Source organism: Pecten maximus, chromosome 9 (assembly GCF_902652985.1).
Source record: "Pecten maximus chromosome 9, xPecMax1.1, whole genome shotgun sequence".
Taxonomy (NCBI): domain Eukaryota; kingdom Metazoa; phylum Mollusca; class Bivalvia; order Pectinida; family Pectinidae; genus Pecten; species Pecten maximus.
The window spans coordinates 37,753,203-37,772,595 of NC_047023.1; the positions used below are offsets into that span (position 1 = coordinate 37,753,203).

At 39.3% G+C, this 19,393-nt stretch overlaps 1 protein-coding gene across 2 annotated transcripts in view; it reads left to right on the plus strand.

Moving 5' to 3' along the window:
• The window catches only part of LOC117334222 (multiple C2 and transmembrane domain-containing protein 1-like), a 205,417-nt gene that overhangs the window by 30,590 nt on the left and 155,434 nt on the right, over positions 1-19,393 (plus strand). For both annotated transcript variants that reach the window (XM_033893711.1, XM_033893714.1), the window contains exon 2: positions 3,357-3,428. In XM_033893711.1, coding sequence (XP_033749602.1) covers positions 3,357-3,428 — 72 coding nt within the window. The remainder of the gene's footprint in view (positions 1-3,356; positions 3,429-19,393) is intronic.

A 19,393-nucleotide genomic window follows, 5' to 3' on the forward strand; every position in this document is an offset into this window, starting at 1 on the left:
ACTGTATGTAACATTGACATCACTCTGACTACTGTATGTAACATTGACATCACTCTGACTACTGTATGTAACATTGACATCACTCTGACTACTGTATGTAACATTGACATCACTCTGACTACTGTATGTAACATTGACATCACTAACTACTGTATGTAACATTGACATCACTCTGACTACTGTATGTAACATTGACATCACTCTGACTACTGTATGTAACATTGACATCACTCTAACTACTGTATGTAACATTGACATCACTCTGACTACTGTATGTAACATTGACATCACTAACTACTGTATGTAACATTGACATCACTCTGACTACTGTATGTAACATTGACATCACTCTGACTACTGTATGTAACATTGACATCACTAACTACTGTATGTAACATTGACATCACTAACTACTGTATGTAACATTGACATCACTCTGACTACTGTATGTAACATTGACATCACTCTGACTACTGTATGTAACATTGACATCACTAACTACTGTATGTAACATTGACATCACTAACTACTGTATGTAACATTGACATCACTAACTACTGTATGTAACATTGACATCACTAACTACTGTATGTAACATTGACATCACTAACTACTGTATGTAACATTGACATCACTCTGACTACTGTATGTAACATTGACATCACTCTGACTACTGTATGTAACATTGACATCACTAACTACTGTATGTAACATTGACATCACTAACTACTGTATGTAACATTGACATCACTAACTACTGTATGTAACATTGACATCACTGACTACTGTATGTAACATTGACATCACTAATTACTGTATGTAACATTGACATCACTGACTACTGTATGTAACATTGACATCACTAACTACTGTATGTAACATTGACATCACTCTGACTACTGTATATAACATTGACATCACTAACTACTGTATGTAACATTGACATCACTCTGACTACTGTATGTAACATTGACATCACTAACTACTGTATATAACATTGACATCACTCTGACTACTGTATGTAACATTGACATCACTCTGACTACTGTATGTAACATTGACATCACTAACTACTGTATGTAACATTGACATCACTAACTACTGTATGTAACATTGACATCACTAACTACTGTATGTAACACTGACATCACTCTGACTACTGTATATAACATTGACATCACTAACTACTGTATGTAACACTGACATCACTCTGACTACTGTATGTAACATTGACATCACTGACTACTGTATGTAACATTGACATCACTCTGACTACTGTATGTAACATTGACATCACTCTGACTACTGTATGTAACATTGACATCACTCTGACTACTGTATGTAACATTGACATCACTGACTACTGTATGTAACATTGACATCACTAACTACTGTATGTAACATTGACATCACTCTGACTACTGTATGTAACATTGACATCACTAACTACTGTATGTAACATTGACATCACTAACTACTGTATATAACATTGACATCACTCTGACTACTGTATGTAACATTGACATCACTCTGACTACTGTATGTAACATTGACATCACTAACTACTGTATGTAACATTGACATCACTAACTACTGTATGTAACATTGACATCACTAACTACTGTATGTAACATTGACATCACTAACTACTGTATGTAACATTGACATCACTAACTACTGTATGTAACATTGACATCACTCTGACTACTGTATGTAACATTGACATCACTCTGACTACTGTATGTAACATTGACATCACTCTGACTACTGTATGTAACATTGACATCACTAACTACTGTATGTAACATTGACATCACTAACTACTGTATGTAACATTGACATCACTAACTACTGTATGTAACATTGACATCACTCTGACTACTGTATGTAACATTGACATCACTCTGACTACTGTATGTAACATTGACATCACTAACTACTGTATGTAACATTGACATCACTCTGACTACTGTATGTAACATTGACATCACTAACTACTGTATGTAACATTGACATCACTCTGACTACTGTATGTAACATTGACATCACTCTGACTACTGTATGTAACATTGACATCACTCTGACTACTGTATGTAACATTGACATCACTAACTACTGTATGTAACATTGACATCACTAACTACTGTATGTAACATTGACATCACTCTGACTACTGTATGTAACATTGACATCACTAACTACTGTATGTAACATTGACATCACTCTGACTACTGTATGTAACACTGACATCACTCTGACTACTGTATGTAACATTGACATCACTCTGACTACTGTATGTAACACTGACATCACTCTGACTACTGTATGTAACATTGACATCACTAACTACTGTATGTAACATTGACATCACTAACTACTGTATGTAACATTGACATCACTAACTACTGTATGTAACACTGACATCACTAACTACTGTATGTAACATTGACATCACTCTGACTACTGTGTGTAACATTGACATCACTAACTACTGTATGTAACACTGACATCACTAACTACTGTATGTAACATTGACATCACTCTGACTACTGTGTGTAACATTGACATCACTAACTACTGTATGTAACATTGACATCACTCTGACTACTGTATGTAACATTGACATCACTCTGACTACTGTATGTAACATTGACATCACTAACTACTGTATGTAACACTGACATCACTAACTACTGTATGTAACATTGACATCACTAACTACTGTATGTAACATTGACATCACTCTGACTACTGTATGTAACATTGACATCACTAGTACTCTGACTACTGTATGCAACATTGACATCACTAACTACTGTATGTTACATTGACATCACTAACTGCTGTATGTAACATTGACATCACTCTGACTACTGTATGTAACATTGACATCACTAACTTCTGTATGTAACATTGACATCACTCTGACTACTGTATGTAACATTGACATCACTAAATACTGTATGTTACATTGACATCACTAACTGCTGTATGTAACATTGACATCACTATAACTGTTAAAGTTTTTAACAACATCTTATTAACCAAGGGTTCCGGAGTCATGATACATATTTTGCCAGTAGCATGCTGGGATGAAGGAATTTTAGGATTGTTCAGATGGTCTTGACCTACTTTCAGGGTTACTAAAATTGATAAACTAGATTAGGAGGTAGTCATGCAGATTATCATCAACATTAATGTCCCAAATCAACTTCAAGTTGCTTAGTAGCAGGCCTAAGTGGGCATACTTGGTTAGAGACCCAAATATGCCTCTTGTTTTAAATAAGGATTTTGTGGCAGTTGGAGCTTTCATAATTTTCCATGTATTAATATTTATTTCAAATTTTTTTTTCCAGACAAAAAGAAATGGTCACTGAGGAATCTCCATATGTTCCACCGTAAGAGTGTGGATGAAGCAACATTTTACGGTAATTATTACTGTCAAATTTTATAATTCCCTGTTTAGAGTCATCACTATATGACCTAAACAAAATGTTGGGCATGTGTACTTCAAAATGTACACATAACACATCATAAGCATGTTGTCATGTGATGTCACATGTGACATACTGTATCATAATGTAGTCATGCAAACATGACATAACTATTTTGTGACATAACATAGAAATATTGCCATATGACATCAAAAATATATATTGTCAAACTGCATATAATGTAATCACATGACAAAGAAAATATCTCCATATGACAACATGCATACTTTAAATCCTTCTAAACTACTGAGGGGATTTCAACGAAACTTGCTGGCAATAATCCTTATACATTGTAGATGCATACCGTATTTGACCTAATAAGCGCGCAGGGCGCGGGTAATTGACAATGGGGGCGCCCTTATTAAGATGAGTTATTCTGAAGTTTTATGAAACAGACTATACCTTATAGCAGACTACCCAAGGCTGTGGAAACGGTAAAATATTCAGTCATAAAAATATTCCAGATGAAGATATCTATTACATTATCATATATTAAGCTTAAACATCACTTGAATATTCCTGTGAACTTGTAAACCATGCCAGCTGATCTTTAGACCAGAGAACGTGTGTTCCACCATTTATGTTCAAATGGAAATCTTTTGTGTTCTATTTATAGACAGAGGTGATTTCCCAGATCATACCAGACATCGTTTTCTTTGACCTAATAATTGATTTACAATGTCTTTTACTAGCTTTCTGTTCTGAACAAAAGTTATTTATCAACAAGAATGAAGTCTTTCACTTTATCTTCAAATAAAGATGGTAAGTTATTATTTGTATGGGTGTTTAGTTTCAGGTGCTCTTTGCACTGTCATCTGTAGGAATAGACAAAATGTGGCGAAAACTTGTGTTCCAGTTACTTAATATGCTGAAGAAAATTGAACACATAAAGTAGCAAAACATTTCACATGCATTATTACTTTTGAACACCATTTTGACACTCGGTCAAAGATTCATTTCCTTGAAAAAAGGTAGGGGCGCCTTTATTAGGGCAGGCAGCCTTATTAGGTCAAATACGGTATGTGCGTAATCTATATAGGGTTTCCAATCGGACACCCAAGTAGGCCACCACGGCCTCTAATGGGTTAAAAACTAATTCACTGTAACTCTTTTACTATTTAATGGAAATCAATAAAACAGTTCTTGTTTAATTAAAATGAAAAATAAAATGTGATATGATCTTTATTCTGTGGATAATGTTGCACATACAACAAATGGACATGGATGCAAGGGTGGTTCTACATTCTGCAGCAGGCAGGTATATCTAAATTCCACTGACCTGGTTGGGGGGGGGGGGGGGGGGGGGTGTATGAACTGCCACTGACCGGATAGGGGTAAGAATTCTCACTGACCTGGTGGGGATATGATTTCCACTGACCTGGTGGGGATATGAATTCTCACTGACCTGGTGGGGGTATGAATTATCACTGACCTGGTGGGGGTATGAATTCTCACTGACCTGGTGGGGGTATGATTTCCCACTGACCTGGTGGGGATATGAATTCTCACTGACCTGGTGGGGATATGATTTCCACTGACCTGTTGGGGGAATGATTTCCCACTGACCTGGTAGGGGTATGAATTCTCACTGACCTGGTGGGGGTATGAATTCCACTGACCTGGTGGGGTTATGAATTCTCACTGACCTGGTGGGGGTATGATTTCCAGTGACCTGTTGGGGGAATGATTTCCCACTGACCTGGTAGGGGTATGAATTCTCACTGACCTGGTGGGGATATGAATTCTCACTGACCTGGTGGGGGTATGAATTCTCACTGACCTGGTGGGGGTATGATTTCCACTGACCTGGTGGGGATATGAATTCTCACTGACCTGGTGGGGGGTATGATTTCCACTGACCTGGTGGGGGTATGAATTCCACTGACCTGGTGGGGGTATGATTTCCACTGACCTGGTGGGGATATGAATTCCACTGACCTGGTGGGGGTATGAATTCTCACTGACCTGGTGGGGGTATGAATTCTCACTGACCTGTTGGGGGTATGATTTCCCACTGACCTGGTGGGGATATGAATTCTCACTGACCTGTTGGGGATATGATTTCCACTGACCTGGTGGGGATATGATTTCCACTGACCTGGTGGGGGTATGAATTCTCACTGACCTGGTGGGGGTATGAATTCTCACTGACCTGGTGGGGGTATGAATTCTCACTGACCTGGTGGGGATATGATTTCCACTGACCTGGTGGGGATATGATTTCCACTGACCTGGTGGGGATATGATTTCCACTGACCTGGTGGGGATATGAATTCCACTGACCTGGTGGGGATATGAATTCCACTGACCTGGTGGGGATATGAATTCCACTGACCTGGTGGGGGTATGAATTCCCACTGACCTGGTGGGGGTATGATTTCCCACTGACCTGATGGGGGTATGATTCCACTGACCTGGTGGGGGTATGAATTCCACTGACCTGGTGGGGGTATGAATTCCACTGACCTGGTGGGGGTATGAATTTCCCACTGACCTGGTGGGGATATGAATTTCCACTGACCTGGTGGGGATATGATTTCCACTGACCTGGTGGGGGTATGAATTCCACTGACCTGGTGGGGGTATGAATTCCACTGACCTGGTGGGGGTATGATTTCCCACTGACCTGGTGGGGGTATGATTTCCCACTGACCTGGTGGGGGATATGATTTCCCACTGACCTGATGGGGATATGATTTCCACTGACCTGGTGGGGTATGATTTCTCACTGACCTGGTGGGGGTATGAATTCCACTGACCTGGTGGGGGTATGAATTCCACTGACCTGGTGGGGGTATGATTTCCCACTGACCTGATGGGGGTATGAATTCTCACTGACCTGGTGGGGTATGATTTCCAATGACCTGGTGGGGATATGATTTCCACTGACCTGGTGGGGATATGAATTCTCACTGACCTGGTGGGGGAATGATTTCCAGTGACCTGATGGGGGTATGAATTCCACTGACTTGGTGGGGGTATGATTTCCACTGACCTGGTGGGGATATGAATTTTCACTGACCTGATGGGGATATGAATTCTCACTGACCTGATGGGGGTATGATTTCCCAGTGACCTGATGGGGGTATGATTTCCACTGACCTGGTGGGGGTATGATTTCCACTGACCTGGTGGGGGTATGAATTCCACTGACCTGATGGGGGTATGATTTCCACTGACCTGGTGGGGGTATGATTTCCAGTGACCTGGTGGGGATATGAATTCTCACTGACCTGGTGGGGATATGAATTCCAATGACCTGATGGGGGTATGATTTCCACTGACCTGGTGGGGGTATGATTTCCAATGACCTGATGGGGGTATGATTTCCACTGACCAGGTGGGGATATGAATTCTCACTGACCTGGTCCCCGGGGGTATGAATTCTCACTGACCTGGTGGTATGAATTCTCACTGACCTGGTGGGGGTATGATTTCCACTGACCTGGTGGGGGTATGATTTCCACTGACCTGGTGGGGGTATGAATTCTCACTGACCTGGTGGGGATATGAATTCCAATGACCTGGTGGGGATATGATTTCCACTGACCTGGTGGGGGTATGATTTCCAGTGACCTGGTGGGGGTATGATTTCCCACTGACCTGGTGGGGGTATGATTTCCACTGACCTGGTGGGGTTATGAATTCTCACTGACCTGGTGGGGGTATGAATTCTCACTGACCTGGTGGGGGTATGATTTCCCACTGACCTGGTGGGGGTATGATTTCCACTGACCTGGTGGGGATATGAATTCCCACTGACCTGTTGGGGGAATGAATTCCCACTGACCTTGTGGGGGGTATGAACTGCCACTGACCTTGTTTGCTTCAGTACTTATTAGCTCACCTGCCCGAAGGGCAAGTGAGCTTATGCCGTGGCGCGGCGTCCGTCGTCCGTCGTCCGTCCGTCGTCCGTCCGGCCGTCCGTCCGGCGTCAACTTTCCATTCAAGCAACTTCTTCTCAATAACCAAAAGGCCCAGAGACCTAATATTGGGCCTGTAGCATGCTGGGGTGAAGGGCTACCAAGTTTGTTCAAATGAATAACGTTGACCTTCATTCAAGGTCACAGGTGTCAAAAAGGCTAAAATCTTTAAACAACTTCTTCTCAATAACCAAGAGTCCCAGGGAGTTGATATTGGGTCTGTAGCATGCTGGGGTGAACGGCTACCAAGTTTGTTCAAATGAATGACCTTGACCTTCATTCAAGGTCACAGGAGTCAAAATGGCTAAAATCTTTAAACAACTTCTTCTCAATAAGCAAGAGTCCCAGGGAGTTGATATTGGGTCTGTAGCATGCTGGGGTGAAGGGCTACCAAGTTTGTTCAAATGAATGACCTTGACCTTCATTCAAGGTCACAGGGGTCAAAAAGGCTAAAATCTTTAAACGACTTCTTCTCAATAACCAAGAGTCCCAGGGAGTTGATATTGGGTCTGTAGCATGCTGGGGTGAAGGGCTACCAAGTTTGTTCAAATGAATGACCTTGACTTTCATTCAAGGTCACAGGGGTCAAAAAGGCTAAAATCTTTAAACGACTTCTCAATAACCAAGAGTCCCAGGGAGTTGATATTGAATCTGTAGCATGCTGGGGTGAACGGCTACCAAGTTTGTTCAAATGAATGACCTTGACCTTCATTCAAGGTCACAGGAGTCAAAATGGCTAAAATCTTTAAACAACTTCTTCTCAATAACCAAGAGTCCCAGGGAGTTGATATTGGGTCTGTAGCATGCTGGGGTGAAGGGCTACCAAGTTTGTTCAAATGAATGACCTTGGCCTTCATTCAAGGTCACAGGAGTCAAAAAGGCTAAAATCTTTAAACGACTTCTTCTCAATAACCAAGAGTCCCAGAGACCTAATATTTGGCCTGTAGCATGCTAGGGTGAAGGGCTCCCAAGTTTGTTCAAATGAATGACCTTGACTTTCATTCAAGGTCACAGGAGTCAAAAAGGCTAAAATCTTTAAACAACTTCTTCTCAATAACCAAGAGTCCCAGGGAGTTGATATTGGGTCTGTAGCATGCTGGGGTGAAGGGCTACCAAGTTTGTTCAAATGAATGACCTTGACCTTCATTCAAGGTCACAGGGGTCAAAAAGGCTAAAATCTTTAAACGACTTCTTCTCGATAACCAACAGTCCCAGAGACCTAATATTTGGCCTGTAGCATGCTAGGGTGAAGGGCTCCCAAGTTTGTTCAAATGAATGACCTTGACTTTCATTCAAGGTCACATGAGTCAAAAAGGCTAAAATCTTTAAACAACTTCTTCTCAATAACCAAGAGTCCCAGGGAGTTGATATTGGGTCTGTAGCATGCTGGGGTGAAGGGCTACCAAGTTTGTTCAAATGAATGACCTTGACCTTCATTCAAGGTCACAGGGGTCAAAAAGGCTAAAATCTTTAAACGACTTCTTCTCGATAACCAACAGTCCCAGAGACCTAATATTTGGCCTGTAGCATGCTGGGGTGAAGGGCTACCAAGTTTGTTCAAATGAATGACCTTGACTTTCATTCAAGGTCACGTCGATCAAGTATGCTTAAATCTTTAAATGACTTTTAGTGAAAAGCCAAAGTGCAGAGAGACATTATATTGATCCTGTAGCATGCTTTCAAATAACTGCAGGATCCATATATGAAAAGATCACTGCATTGCAGGTGAGCGATTTGGGCCCATTGGGCCCTTGTCTATTTCCTAACCCAACACATATTAGTTGGTAATTATTTAATAACCAACACATCTTAGTTGTTAAATATTGTCCCCACAGAGGGCAGTTTGTCTCACTGGTATATGTGATAACTACCACTTAGGCCATTATAACCACTGCAGTCTGTTTATAATCAAGCAGTAATATCCTGTTCTGATATTCAGCTAGCTTCCCCACGCCGAACCTGTATATAATCCATCTTCTCTGCTGCAGTTTAATTTGTTTAATAATTCCAATTTATTGAAAAATAAATTGTCAGATACCCGATATGGAGCTGATTACCAGTAGGATGATAAGCGTGGTGATTGTGTGTTGAATATTCAATCTGGAGGTCGTTATGACCCGTTTCACAAAGTGTCACTGTAAGCTAATGCTGGTTTGGAGACAATATTTTGACATTCACCTGCAAATCTGGCAAGATGATGAGCAGAATTCAAAGAAAAAGGAAACGAGAGAAGGCGGCAGATGGTAGGAAAGAGAGCCAGAACAGTGAGTTTATAGATGTGTGTAATTATGATAGTTGGCAGCTTTTGTGTATTGTACATATACCTGATCAGGTCGATTATGTTTGATCCCTTTACCAGGTGGCTCCTGTTATTAAATATCTCTTGTTTTTAAACATCAGCCGTCCTTGTCTTCTCATTAACAAGGCTGTTGGTGACACAAGTCACTTGTTTGTGTAACTTCTGACAAGCTGTAGTACTTGTTGGGTGAAAATGAGGATCAGACGACCAAAATCTGCTGACTTGTCTGGACAAGACAGTCCAAGGAAAAAACGAAGGGTCACTTTTGGCAAGTTTCTTTTGTTATTATTATTATTATTTTTTTTGCAAAAATATTGGGTGGGGGGAAGGGATTAACAATTTATGAATAGATTCATTATTTATCAGTTAAGAAAGTTCACATATTTTATTGGCTGTTTATATCTTTATGTTTTGTTCCATTTTAATTATTGGCATTTGATTGTATTTAGTATTTGTAGTTGTATTTCAATTTTGTATTGAAATGACTTCAGGACAAACAGCATACTGATACTATTTATAGATATGTAAATTTGGTAAATTTGGACCATTAACTTAATATGGAATCAATAGATGTGATTTGACTAATGGGGAAGGTGATTTATTACCTACCAATGAGGGTTTAAATGTTGTTATTGACTATTTTTCCTGTGTTTCTAGAAGCATGCTCATGCATGATCAGTTGTCACATTCAAATTGTGGGTATAGCATGTAATGGTTTTTATAGCTACAAAGACCTGGATACAGTGTGACAGGTTATAATGGTTTTTATAGCTACAAAGACCTGGATACAGTGTGACAGGTTATAATGGTTTTTATAGCTACAAAGACCTAGATACAGTGTGACAGGTAATGGTTGCTAGCTACAAAGACCTGGATACAGTGTGACAGGTAATGGTTGCTATAGCTACAAAGACCTAGATACAGTGTGACAGGTAATGGTTGCTATAGCTACAAAGACCTAGATACAGTGTGACAGGTAATGGTTGCTATAGCTACAAAGACCTGGATACAGTGTGAGATGTATTGGTTGCTATAGCTACAAAAACCTGGATACAGTGTGACATGTATTGGTTGCTATAGCTACAAAAACCTGGATGCAGTGTGACATGTATTGGTTGCTATATATATAAAGCTAGAAAGACCTTGGTACATTGAGACATGTAATAGTTGCTATATATAGCTACAAATATCTTTCTTGATACAGTGTGAGATGTAATGGTTGCTATATTAAGCTACATTTCTAGTGTAATTTGTAATGCTTGAATATTTAGAATATTTGCCAAATCTTTATGCTTTCAGTTAATAAATACAAAAATGGATGTCATTGATTGAGTGCATGGGCAGATGTGTGTACATGTATGTATTTCTGCTACATGTGCCTGAAATATCTGCCAAATAGTAGCCTAAATCAAGCTGGTGCAAATTATACAGGAAATTCTATGAATATTTCTTTTTAATATGGTATTTATGTATTGTGGTAGTTGAAAACGCCATCCTCAAAGTTTCCATTTGATACAATTCAGGGATCCAGTTAATTGCAGTGTGAAATATCACCTGTGAGAGACACTCCCACATTGCTCTCTTTGTCTGGCTATGTGACACTCCCACATCGCTCTCTTTGTCTGGCTATGAGACACTCCCACATTGCTCTCTTTGTCTGGCTATGAGACACTCCCACATCGCTCTCTTTGTCTGGCTATGAGACACTCCCACATCGCTCTCTTTGTCTGGCTATGACAGACACTCCCACATTGCTCTCTTTGTCTGGCTATGACAGACACTCCCACATTGCTCTCTTTGTCTGGCTATGAGACACTCCCACATTGCTCTCTTTGTCTGGCTATGAGACACTCCCACATCGCTCTCTTTGTCTGGCTATGACAGACACTCCCACATTGCTCTCTTTGTCTGGCTATGAGACACTCCCACATTGTTCTCTTTGTCTGGCTATGAGACACTCCCACATTGCTCTCTTTGTCTGGCTATGAGACACTCCGACATTGCTCTCTTTGTCTGGCTATGACAGACACTCCCACATCGCTCTCTTTGTCTGGCTATGAGACACTCCCACATTGCTCTCTTTGTCTGGCTATGATACACTCCCACATCGCTCTCTTTGTCTGGCTATGACAGACACTCCCACATTGCTCTCTTTGTCTGGCTATGAGACACTCCCACATTGCTCTCTTTGTCTGGCTATGAGACACTCCGACATTGCTCTCTTTGTCTGGCTATGAGACACTCCGACATTGCTCTCTTTGTCTGGCTATGAGACACTCCGACATTGCTCTCTTTGTCTGGCTATGTGACACTCCCACATTTCTCTCTTTGTCTGGCTATGAGACACTCCCACATTTCTCTCTTTGTCTGGCTATGAGACACTCCCACATTGCTCTCTTTGTCTGGCTATGAGACACTCCCACATCGCTCTCTTTGTCTGGCTATGACAGACACTCCCACATTGCTCTCTTTGTCTGCCTATGAGACACTCCGACATTGCTCTCTTTGTCTGGCTATGTGACACTCCCACATTTCTCTCTTTGTCTGGCTATGAGATACTCCCACATTTCTCTCTTTGTCTGGCTATGAGACACTCCCACATTGCTCTCTTTGTCTGGCTATGAGACACTCCCACACTGCTCTCTTTGTCTGGCTATGAGACACTCCCACATTGCTCTCTTTGTCTGGCTATGAGACACTCCTACATTGCTCTCTTTGTCTGGCTATGACATACACTCCCACATCGCTGTCTTTGTCTGGCTATGTGACACTCACACATTGCTCTCTTTGTCTGGCTTTGAAATTATACATATATTGATATGAGAGTAATGCTGCCGTCATGTCATCAGATGATCATGGCAATATTTTCCTATAATATCAAAATCATTGAATATTCAGATTTATTAGCCCACCATCATCAGATGGTGGGCTATTCAAATCGCCCTGCATCCATGGTCCGTCGCCCGTCCGTCCGTCCGTCCCTCCATCCGTCCGTCCGTCCGTCCCTCCGTCCGTCCGTAAACAATTCTTGTTATCGCTAATCCTCAGAAAGTACTGAAGGGATCTTTCTCAAATTTCATATGTGGGTTCCCCTTGGTGCCTAGTTATGCATATTGCATTTTGAGGCCAATCGGAAAACAACATGGCCGACAGGCAGCCATCTTGGATTTTGACAATTGAAGTTTGTTATCGCTATTTCTGAGAAAGTACTGAAGGGATCAATCTCAAATTTCATATGTAGGCTCCCCTTGGTGCCTAGTTATGCATATTGCATTTTGAGACCAATCGGAAAACAACATGGCCGACAGGCAGCCATCTTGGATTTTGATAATTGAAGTTTGTTATCGCTATTTCTGAGAAAGTACTGAAGGGATCTTTCTGAAATTTCATATGTAGGCTCCCCTTGGTGCTTAGTTATGCATATTGCATTTTGAGACCAATCGGAAAACAACATGGCCGACAGGCAGCCATCTTGGATTTTGATAATTGAAGTTTGTTATCGCTATTTCTGAGAAAGTACTGAAGGGATCTTTCTCAAATTTCATATATAGGTTTCCCTTGGTGCCTAGTTATGCATATTGCATTTTGAGACCTATCGGAAAACAACATGGCCGACAGGCAGCCATCTTGGATTTTGACAATTGAAGTTTGTTATCGCTATTTCTGAGAAAGTACTGAAGGAATCTTTCTCAAATTTCATATTTAGATTCCCCTTGGTGCCTAGTTATGCATATTGCATTTTGAGACCAATCGGAAAACAACATGGCCGACAGGCAGCCATCTTGGATTTTGACAATTGAAGTTTGTTATCGCTATTTCTGAGAAAGTACTGAAGGGATCTTTCTCAAATTTCATATATAGGTTCCCCTCGGTGCCTAGTTATGCATATTACATTTTGAGACCAATCGGAAAACAACATGGCCGACAGGCAGCCATCTTGGATTTTGACAATTGAAGTTTGTTATCGCTATTTATCAGAAATTGCTAAAGGGATCTTTCTGAAATTTCATTTGTAGGTTGCCCTCTGTGCCTAGTTATGCATATTGGATTTTGAGACCAGTCAGAAAACAACCTGCCCAACAGGCAGCCATCTTGTATTTTGACAATTGAAGTTTGTTATCGCTATTTTACAGAAGGTACTGAAGGGATCTTCCCCTTGGTCCCTGGTGTTGCATTTTGGGACCAATCCGAAAACAACAGACAGCCATTATCGCTAAATCTTAAATTTTATATATAGGTTCCCCTTGTTTGAAAAGTACTAGAGGGCTGTTTCTGAATTTACACAGATTAGTAAGACTTAGAGGAAGGGAAAAGTAGAGAAAAGATCAATCTGACATGGAACCTATAAAGATCATTCAATGGTGGGCGCCAAGATCCCTCTGGGATCTCTTGTTGTAATTGTCTTTTGTGCAACAGCAGGGCTCGAACGTAAAGGTAGCCCGATAGTCTGGGACTAGTAGATTTTCTACCCGGGCTAGTGGTTTGAAATTCCGGTAGCCCGACTGACTAGTGGAAATCTTGTAGAACTTTATTTGATTAAAATGTCGGGCTAGTAAAAATCACAGTGTCACATGCCCGACAATATTTCAATAAACAACTCACATACCCTTGTGTATTATTTATTCGTATGTTCGCTGAAAAACGATCCTCCACTTTCCGTTTTCACTCGACATGTTGCCGTGTGTATACATTAGTAAGCGCCAGAGAGTTCCGAAAGCATTATGATCATGATGAAGTCCGAGGATTCCGATGTTGAGCACATGGTATGTCTTGGTCATGTTTGCGTTTGTATCGAAAGAATTATAAACGGCACACTCAGGTTCGTTTTTGACAGCTCGTTTTTTGACACATGGTAAAAGCGTTCGTAGTAACTGATGATGGACCGCAGCTACATTCAACGTCTTAGGAAACGGAAAGTGGGTGATCGTGATTCTGATGATAATGAGGATGAAAGCAATAAAAAAGAGAAAAAGATCACAAACGAGAACGGAAGTTCAAAGAACAGCGGCAACAAGAATGTCCCGTGGGTCGAAATAAGCCACCACAGGACAATCCATGGTATGCAAGGCCTATCCAGAGATAAATGATCGTAAGGGTGCCTTTGTTAAGGGTTGTTTTAATATGAGAATAGACACACTAACTGTTCATGCATTGACAGTTCAATGTCTGACAAACGGGGTCAAAAGTTAAATCCTACTGTACAAAAGAGAGTCAATGCATTATTTAAGTGCGTTCTATGTTGCAAAGCATGGTCGACCATATTCTGCCGTTTCTCAAAATTCCAAAACTCATTTATTTATTTTATTAATTTAAGTTATGATGTTATTAATATCACAGTTTATATCCTGATTATTATCACAACAGATTAGTTAAGTATTTACTGCTGATCTGTTACACATGAGGACACATACATGTACAATATCATGAAAAACATGATAATAAATATGTCACAATTTAACATAGATATTCATTGTTATATTTCCAATATTTTCGGGCTAGCGACTTTCAATTTTACTAGCCCGACTGGGCTAGTGAAATTTACATTTGGACTAGTAAAATTTTGAATGGCTAGCCCGACTGACTAGTGGTTTTGAAAATAAAGTTCTAGCCCTGGACAGAGTCGCGAAGCAAGATAAATTAGGTGTTGCTCAGTCTAATTAGAATTAGACTTGTAATTTTCAATTCCTCTACGATACTCTACAATAGTAGTACTGCAATACAAGATCTAACAATACCCCATGGGAGGTCATCTCTGTATGACCTTTGAGCTTCAAATAGAAGTCAGTAAAAGCTGGTCAATGATGTCATTAATCAACCAATGACAAAGAGTCTTATATGAGCCTTCGGTTGCATTTCCTTAGTATTTACGACCCAATTCAGCGATTGATTTGATATTCGCTAAATTTCAAACATTCTTAATTAGACATAAGACTATCTTAATGGCCACAGTAATAAAAAAAAGTTGCTTATCTCCTGGACGTTACATTGAAAGAACAGAAAATGATTATACAATATCTCGTCGACAGGATGGATGGTGTTGTCAACAGGATTTCGAAAATCGTTACCATACACGTTATTCCCTTTTAAACTAAATCTTTTTCACGACACTGTTGCCTCACTGTCTATCTCTCTATTGAAGAAAAAAACACATAGACACCACATGTCTTTTAAACTATAACTTTGTTGAGATGTTCTCTGTGAGCCAGAGTGGGCGAAGCCATATTGTTTGCTGTTGCTATCGACTTTTCGAATACCTCGGGAACGTCACATAAGTATTTATACTTAAAGCTTCCAAAAAATGAAATCACACCGACAATTTCATAGGCAGCAGGCTAATTGGCTGAGCTCAAAGGTCATGCTGAGATGACCTTCTATGGGTCACTGTTAATTAGATCTTATATTGCCGTACACCAAAGAGTATCATATAGAGAAGTGAAAAATACAAGTCTAATTTTAATAAGATTTGGTGTTAATTTTCCAGCGCCAGCAGCTGTGCAAACATTTGTTAAACTCTAAATTTCTCTCATAGTACATATACCATCTCTAAGCACATTTCAGATCCAGAATTTATAATGTCCCAAAATTTACTGTTAATTGCACTTTGTTAGTTAACTTCGGCCAAGTTTTCCACTTAACTTGGGGTTGAGTGTCATTCCAGTTTTCTATTCCAGTGATATTTGTATGAGGATGAAGTGATCCCCAAAATCTATTCTTGTCAGGCACTTTATAATTTTAGAATTTACAGATTTAACCTGACACAATATTTAAGAATTGTACCTAGGCTGTAAGGAAGTTAGGGAGAGGAGCCAATTGTACCTAGGCTGTAAGGAAGTTAGGGAGAGGAGCGAATTGTACCTAGGCTGTAAGGAAGTTAGGGAGAGGAGCTTATGTCTGAAGGTGTAGCTAGTAGGATTTTGTCTGACTATGTATTCTGTTACTTTGCAAGGAATTGTTTGGGGGTTACTGCGACCTTGAGTAGTTGTACCCCTTACATAGTTTTTGGTTTTTGACTTTTTTCCCCAAAAGTTATGTCCCTTTATTATTGAGACATTGTTTGGCTAAAGATCCTTAATTTCCTGACATTAACAATTCAGCAATTTGACAAATTGGAAAGAGAGGCTACATATGTAGGCAGCCATCCTGGCCGTATTTCTAGTTTTGAAAAGCACTTTGAACAGAAAAGAATGTATAGCTTATTATTGGAGCTACAGGTGTTGAACATCTGTGACCACTTTATAAATTCATGTCTTCATATGACTCACGATCTCGTTATCTCACCTGAGTACCAGTTTGTACTTATGTAAATAGCAATTTAAATAAATAGTAAACTCAATAACTTAAGTCTATATATCTATTCTAACAATTATCTCTGTGATGTTAAGTTATTTTCCATGTCCTAATGTAGTTAGAACACCAGACCCATTGTCATCTGATTGTTCTCATATTATCTTAAGGAAATTCCTTAACTTAAAAGTTACCATATAGGGAGATTGAGAGTGTAAGGAAATTCCTTTACTTGAAAAATTCCATATAGGAAGATTGAGGGTGTGAGGAAAACTTTTAGTTAAGAACTTTCTTAAAGTTCTGTTGTGTTTTCCTCACAATGGAAGATTTTATATAATTGGATGTTGAAGAAGCTGGGGCCAAGTTTAAAGGAGATGAATTACCTCAATATCATCAAAGAAATATCACATTCTGTGTAACAAAATTTAATGACCATTTATTGCATCATGTTTTTAAGGTATGTGTAAAACTCTTCTGAAAAATTTAGATGCACATGTTGAAGGCTTTGCCGGGATCTTGAAGGCTAGCAATAAGTGATGATCTACAGGCTGTTAATAACGTATACCACAAATTAATACTAATTACACTTAGCAGATATTGATTACCAGCCGCCTGGACCAGTCATAGAGTGCAAGACCTAAGAACGATGGTATGACATAGATACTAAATACTTCAATCAAAATAAGTGTTTATGGGCGACTGATAAGATCTTTCCTATAGTATTTCTAGGCCAGTGTTTATTTTTTTTTTTTTTTTTTTTTTTTTTGAATTTTTTTATTTTTCAAGATTTTTTTCATAAATACAAAACATTTGAAACATATATGCACACACATTCTCACTCTTACACCCACAGTAGCTATACTCATGATTCGTCATCATCATCATACATAATCAAACATCATCATCATCATCATATCATCATCATATCAGCATCATCATCTTTATCATTATCTTACTCCTCATCATCATCGGTTCATCATCACCACCATCATCACCATCATCATCATCATCATCATACATAATCAAACATCATCATCATCATCATATCAGCATCATCATCTTCATCCATTCATCATCATCATCATCATCATCAAAAGAATCACACTTAATCATCATCATCTATCATGATATCATTATCCATACATAAATTATTATCATTTTTTTCATCACAATAAAACATCATCATCCTTATCATCACACAAAAAACATCATCTTCATCACGATTATTTTAAGCTTGAACCACAAGCCTCACATCTACTTACATCATTTACATATTAATTAACATACATACATAACCTAACCTAAATTTATACAGAGTGAGAAGGAAGCAGACAGACATACCATCACACAGACAAGACAGACAGATAGACACAGACAGACGCACCATTACACAGACATACACACACACACACTTCGACACCGACAGACACACACATAGACGCACCATCACACAAGACAAAACAGACACACGCACAGACAGACGCATAACCGGACACACCATCACACATAGAACGCACACACACAAAGACAGACAAAAATAAACATGACTGAAGCATGGGAGAAAATTTCTTTAAATGGTAAAAATAAAAAGTAATGGAAAGGAGCTAGAACTTTTAGTTAAGAACTTTCTTAAAGTTCTGTTGTGTTTTCCTATGGAAGATTTTATATAATTGGATGTTGAAGAAGCTGGGGCCAAGTTTAAAGGAGATGAATTACCTCAATATCATCAAAGAAATATTACATTCTGTGTAACAAAATTTAGTGACCATTTATTGCATCATGTTTTTAAGGTATGTGTAAAACTCTTTTGAAAAATTTAGATGCATATATATTGAAGGCTTTGCCGTGATCTTGAAGGCTAGCAATAAGTGATGATCTACAGGCTGTTAATAACGTATACCACAAATTAATACTAATTACACTTAGCAGATATTGATTACCAGCCGCCTGGACCAGTCATAGAGTGTAAGACCTAAGAACGATGGTATGACATAGATACTAAATACTTCAATCAAAATAAGTGTTTATGGGCGACTGATAAGATCTTTCCTATAGTATTTCAATAGTAGGCCAGTGTTTATAACTTTAGTGAGTTTCATGTAGCTTATAAATTACCTGTATGCTAAAGACTGCAGGTTTTGTTTATTTCCGTTCATTTGTCAGTTTGTACTGGATACTCTTGACTTCAGGAGGTGATTGTCTCCCTTTTTGTTGTTACTAGTAAGATATATCTCTTGGTTTCAGGAGGTGATTGTCTCCCTTTTTGTTGTTACTAGTAAGATATATCTCTTGGCTTCAGGAGGTGATCATCTCCCTTTTTGTTGTTACTAGTAAGATATATGTACTCTTGGCTTCAGGAGATGATTGTCTCCTTTTTTGGGTTTTTTTTTTTT